The sequence below is a fragment of the Lithobates pipiens genome, unplaced genomic scaffold, assembly GCF_037356315.1.
Source record: "Lithobates pipiens isolate NorthernLeopardFrog02 unplaced genomic scaffold, aLitPip1_a1.2 Scaffold_10, whole genome shotgun sequence".
Classification (NCBI taxonomy): domain Eukaryota; kingdom Metazoa; phylum Chordata; class Amphibia; order Anura; family Ranidae; genus Lithobates; species Lithobates pipiens.
Window position 1 is genome coordinate 211,851,420 of NW_027507686.1, and position 6,146 is coordinate 211,857,565.

The following is a 6,146-nucleotide window of genomic DNA, read 5'->3' on the forward strand; positions in this document are numbered from 1 at the left end:
CGCATGTGAATTGCACAGGAATGCGGTGTGCATTCCAGTGCGATTCAGGCTGGGATCACACTTGTGCAATGCCAGACATTGCATGTGATTCGCATCGCATTGCTGTGTGATGCAAATTTTATCTCATCGCATTCGCACCAAAAATGGTGCAGGACCCTTTTTTTGGTCCGCACTGGAATCGGATTGCATGAGTGTTCACACCTATGTGATCCGATTCCTGCACCATTTGACAGTTCTTGCTTTTCTCCAATGAAATTTGGGGATTTTGCTTTAGTTTTCTTTTTTTTTTCACACATTTTTTTATTGTTTGTTTTACTGAGTGCATTCACTTTGCTTACCTTTCATTTATCATTTTGAAGTATTTTTGTATTGGACTTTAATTGCCATTAGCGGTTGGAATCTAATACGAATTAATATTAATACTTTTATACAGTATTATGCTATGGGAGGTTTTCTTTATGTTTTTTGAGAACCATCAGCACCAGCTCCAGTTCCAGGCAACCTTCGATGGTCTTGGAGAGACGTAATTATTCCCTGTGTTTGGTGAGATCACCGATTGGTGATCACAGCATTTTGGTAAGCAGATTTTCTCACCTGGGTGTGGAGCTAGAAGCACTCATATGAAGATTTCCTCACTGCAAATCATCGTTCCTATTTGCATGGGAGTTCATTGTTCATTATATGGACTTTAATCCCATTGGGACTTTGCTTTAGTTTTATTTTTTCCCTTTGTTTTCTTTTTTTTCAATGAAATTTTGGGACTTTGTCTTAGTTTTCCTTTTTCACCAATTTTTATATCACTTGCTTTATTGATCACAGAGTGTATCAGCGCTGCATTTACCTTGTATACCTACCATTTGACAGTTCCCACTGCGATCCGATCTGGGGGTGTCATTAATTTTGCAGACACCCACAGAGGTTTGCAGATGTCAGTGTGAACCGCTGGAGAGTGAAATGTGATGCGGGAACCCACACGGGAAGTGTGAATCAGGTTTCATAGGCGATCCATAGTGTGAACCTAACTCTCAGTCCCGGTTCACACTGGTGCGATGTGGGAATCCCTGCGATTCAGCGCTGATTTCCGCATCGCACCTGAAATGCACAGCGGTTCACACTGACATCTGCAAACCTCTGGAGGTGTCAACGTAAAGTTAATGACACCCCCAGATCGGTTCGCAAATCACAGTGCAATCTGTCAAATGGTGCAGGATTTGGATCGCATAGGCGTAAACACCTATGCGATCTGCTTCCAGTGCAGATCACATGCGATATCTGTGCAATGTCAAATCAGCCATACAAACTGTGTGGCTGAAATCGCATCACATTAGCACCAAAATGGTGCAGGACCCTTTTTTGGTCCATACTGGAATCGGATCGCATGGTAGTTCAAACCTATGCGATCCAATTCCTGCACCATTTCACAGTTTGCACTGCGATCTGTGAACCGATCTGGGGGGCGTCATTAATTTTACATAAACCCCCCCAGCGGTTCGCAGGTGTCAGTGGGAATAAGCGTGCATTTCAGGTGCGATGCGGGAACCGGCACTCAATCACAAGATTTCCCGCATCGCACCACTGTGAGCGTTAGGTTCACATTATGAATCTCCTATAAGACCTGGTTCACACTTGTACGATTAGAAGCCAGCGCGATTCCTGTGCAGTTTGCCGCATCGCATTTTACTCGCCGGCGGTCCACACGGACATCTGCAAACCATTGCGGGTGTCAATGTAAAGTTAGTGACACCCCCAGATCGGTTCGCAGATCGCAATGCGAACTGTCAAATGGTGCAGAAATTGCCCCATGCGATCTGATTCCAGTGCGGACCAAAAAGAAGTGTCCTGCACCGTTTTGGTGCGAATGCGATGCTATTTCAACCATACAATTTGTATGGCTGAATTCGCATTGCACAGACATCGAATGTGATCTGCACAGCGGTGTGAATCACATGCAAAGTCTGTGATTGCACAAGTGTGAATCCAGCCTAAATTGTCTCCTTTTCATATTGTAAAGCGCTGCATAAACTGTTGGCGCTACAGAAATCCTGTATAAAAATAATAATAATCGCCCAAATCGTCCCCTCCGCTCCTCCCAGGACCTCCTGCCCTCTAACTCCCTTGTTACCTCTTCCCATGCTCGCCTTCTAGACTTCTCCAGAGCCTCTCCCAACCTCTGGAACTACCTGCCCCAGTCTGTCCAATCAGCCCCTACCCTGTCCACCTTTAGGAGATCCCTGAAAACTAATTTATTCAGGGAAGCCTATCCCACACCCACCTAACATCTGTCCCCGAGCCGCCCCTATCAAATCACTCTCTGCAGCTATTACCTTTTGTACTACCACCCCCTCCCTTTAGAATGTAAGCTCTACAAGCAGGGCCTTTCTGTACATTCTGTATTGAACTGTACTGTAATTGTGTTATCCCCCCCCCCCCATACATTGTAAAGTGCTGTGTAAAATGTTGGCGCTATCTAAAATTGTGTATAATAATAATAAATGAATGGGCTGAAAATGTCATTGCACTAAATCGCACAGGAACGCGGAGCCCGTTCATGTGCGATTCCGGTGTGAGCCGCCACTAACATCTCGTACAAGCCAATTGTAACGCGAGCGACGAGCCGTAATTGTAAAGACCAATCATCATACGCTAAGCGGCTACAATTCCTAAAAAGCATTTTCTCAATAAAAGCTGAATTCTGATTGGTTGCTATAGGTTACTGCACTTTTCCCCGCCGCTTTACTCATTAACCACACAGGTCTGAAGTTCTGTCGGCATCTCCGAGATGCTACGCGAAGTAACAAGTTTCTATGTAACCTTCCTTCCCTCCGAAGAAGAAGAAGAAAAATCCCGAGCAACCAGCATCCGTCCACTTAAAAGACAAAAGGGGGGAAGCGGGACCATGGCAGAGTATGCACAGAGTGGTGGTGACTTGGGGGGGAATGTGCCTGATGATGAATTGTCAGTGTTAGCACACACAGCTTGGCTGGATGTCTAGGAGACGAGCTGCTCCTCCAGCGCTCTGCTATTTCACCAAACCCTGTGAATTCTGCTGGGCTAAGTAAACATTACAGTGCTGCTAATCACATCCACTGAAGGAAAACAGCACTCCAGTTAGGAACTGGCAGAGATTAGAGCTTTCTCTCCTGGCTTCCCAGAGCTGCTTCCCAGCGGCAGCTCCTTGCACCCCTCTTCTTCTTCTTCTTTTTCCTTCTTCTTTCTAATTTGCAATGGGACTGTTAATGCAACCTCTGTACCTTTCCTATGTAGCGGTGACTTGTTTGTCGGTGGTCTCTGGATTTACAGATGAAACTGTGGACAAAGCGGTGAAATCAGAAGGATATTGTAGCCGGATTCTCCGAGCTCAGGGAAGTACTCGGAAAGAAGGGTACCATGAATTCAGCCTGAGAGTGGAAGGGGATCCCGAATACTACAAGCCGGGCAGTACTTACCGGGGTAAGTGGAGGGCTCAGCACTGTATAGGGGGGTCACCTTCTGCTTCGAGTTACCGTCTCATCCCTTTAAATCCGAACACGTATTAATTACACAGGTTCTGTGCTTGATTAAGGTGGTAATTGAACTCACTTGGTGCCTTATCTGCATTAAAATAAATTAAATTAGCCTACAGAACCCGTGTAATTCATATGTATTCAGGTTTAAAGGGAGGAGGTGGCAACCCTACTTCTGCTACGGCTCTATAGTCTTTTTTTTGTTTCTCTTAAAGCACAGTCACACCTACATCCATGTCAGTGTGTCGTCTGCTCTGCGTGCCATCCTGGATCTGATTGTCTATCTGTAGGATAGCCTAGGAAGAACCTCCAAAGCAGGGTTTCTCAACTCCAGTCCTCGAGGTGCCCCAACAGGTCGTGTTTTCAGGATTTCCCTCAGATGAAACGGCTGTGGTAATTACCAAGGCAGTGAAACTGATCAAATCACCTGTGCAAAATAAAGTACAGCCTGAAAACATGACCTGTCGGGTGCCCTGAGGACTGAAGTTCGAGAAACACTGCTCTAAAGTTCGGGATTTCATGCATCTCTTTCCAGGGACACTTTGCTGCTGAGCAGCTTAACTTCCAATAGTATCTTAGAGACCTGTAGAGGCTATGTACAGCATTATAAAAGCAGGGGTCTAGTTAGAAATGTTTTCACCCAAGATTCACTCATCTTTCACCAAGACTCACACATCCACTGTGCTGCTGAGTTACCAAACTTATAATTAACATTAGTGTCCTAGAGACCTATAGAGGTTTGGTACAGAATTACTTTGGGGGTCTATAAATGTCTTCATAAGATTCACTTGTACTTTCGCCCAAGACTCACACAACCAGTTTGCTGCTAACCTGCTTAACTTGCAATTCACAGTAGCGCCCTAGAGACCTATATAGGTTTAGTACAGAATTATAAACTTTGGGGCTCTACTTATAAATGTCTTCACTTAACATTCACACAACCAGTTTGCTGCTGAGCTGCTTAATTCACGATTCACAATAGTGTCCTAGAGATCTGCAAAGGATTTGTACAGAATCATTAGCTTCTGGGTTGATAATTAATGTCATCCCTTAAGATTCACTCAACTGTCATGATTCACAATAGTCTCCTAGAGACCTATGGAGGCTGTGTAAGGAAATTTAAGTTTAAGGATCTATTATATATACTCAACTTTCATCCAAGACTCACACATCCACTTTGCTGCTGAGTTGGCAAACTCAAGATTCACATAGTGTCCTAGAGACTGATATAGGTTTTGTACAGAATAATAAACCTTGGGGTCTATTTATAAATGTCTTCACCCAAGATTCACTCAAGATTCACCCAAGACTCACACGTCCACTTTGCTGCTGAGTTGCCTAACTCAGGATTCACATAGTGTCCTAGAGACCTATACAGATTTTGTACAGAATATTAAACCTTGGGGTCTATTTATAAATGTCTTCACCCGAGATTCACCCAAGACTCACACGTCCGCTTTGCTGCTGAGCTGCTTAACTGATGGTTCACAATACTGTCCAAGAGATCTCACGAGTCTGTGTACAGAATTATTAATTTAGGGGGTCTAATAATAAATGTCATAAATGTCATCACCCACTATTTCACTCTTTCACCCAGCTTTCACCCAGCTTTCACCCAAGGCTCACATATCCACTTTGCTGCTGAGTTGCTAATCTCATGATTCACACTAGTGCCCTAGAGACCTATGAAGGCTATGTAAGAAATTGCAAACCTAGGTGTCTAGTTATAAATGTTTTTACCCAAGACTCGCATGTTCACTTTACTGCTGAGCTGCTAAACTCTTAAGTTCTCACAGTAGTGTCCTAGAGACCTATAGAGGTAATGTAAGGACATATAAACTTAAGGGGTCTATTTTATTCAATCAACTTTCACCCAAGACTCAGACATGCACAATAGTGTCTTAGAGACCTACATAGGCTATGTACACATTTATAAACATAGGGGTCTAGTTATTAATGTCATCACCCAAGATTCACTCATCTTTGACCCAAAACTAACATGTCCACTTTGCTGATGAGCTGCTACACTCATGATGCACTATTGTGTCCCAGAGACCTATGGAGGACAGAGGTCCAATAATAAATGTCTTCACTCAAGATTCACTCAACATTCATCCAAGACTCACATGTCCACTTTGCTGCTGAGCTACTGAACTCATGTTTTACAATAGAATCTTAGAAACTGCTACAGTTATGATGCACTGAAGTGTCTTAGAGACACATGGAGACTATGTAGAGAATTATAAACTTATGGTCTACATATGTTTTCACCCAAGGTTCCCTCAACTTTCAACCAAGAGTCACACATCCACATTGCTGCGGATCTCCTAACTCATGATTCTCAGTACTGTAAGCCCTTGTACACACGGTTGGAGATTCCGACAACCAAATCCGTCGGAGTAATTCCGACGGATTAATTCCGGAAGAGGTCCGGAAGTGATGTTGCATAAACACGGTTGGATTAAGTTGTCGGAAAATCCGATTGTACATAACGTGATGACGTTATTTTGTTACGACGGGACTATGTTCAGGCTAGTAGCCAATAGCTTTGGTCTTGGAATTTGATCTGAGCATGTGTGGCACTTTGTCCGTCGGAGTAGGCTACACATGATCGGAGTATGTCCGATCGGAGCATTTTGTCGA

The 6,146-nt window shown here is 43.9% G+C and overlaps 1 protein-coding gene across 3 annotated transcripts in view; it reads left to right on the top strand.

Annotated features, from left to right (window-relative positions):
* The first annotated feature begins 2,861 nt into the window (after window positions 1-2,861).
* The window catches only part of SPON1 (spondin 1), a 686,200-nt gene continuing 682,915 nt past the window's right edge, over window positions 2,862-6,146 (top strand). The window contains exon 1 of one of the 3 annotated variants that reach the window (XM_077460912.1): window positions 2,862-3,450. In XM_077460912.1, the coding sequence (XP_077317038.1) occupies window positions 3,225-3,450 (226 nt within the window). In that variant the 5' untranslated portion in view covers window positions 2,862-3,224. The remainder of the gene's footprint in view (window positions 3,451-6,146) is intronic. The other 2 variants (XM_077460913.1, XM_077460911.1) reach the window with 2 other exon arrangements.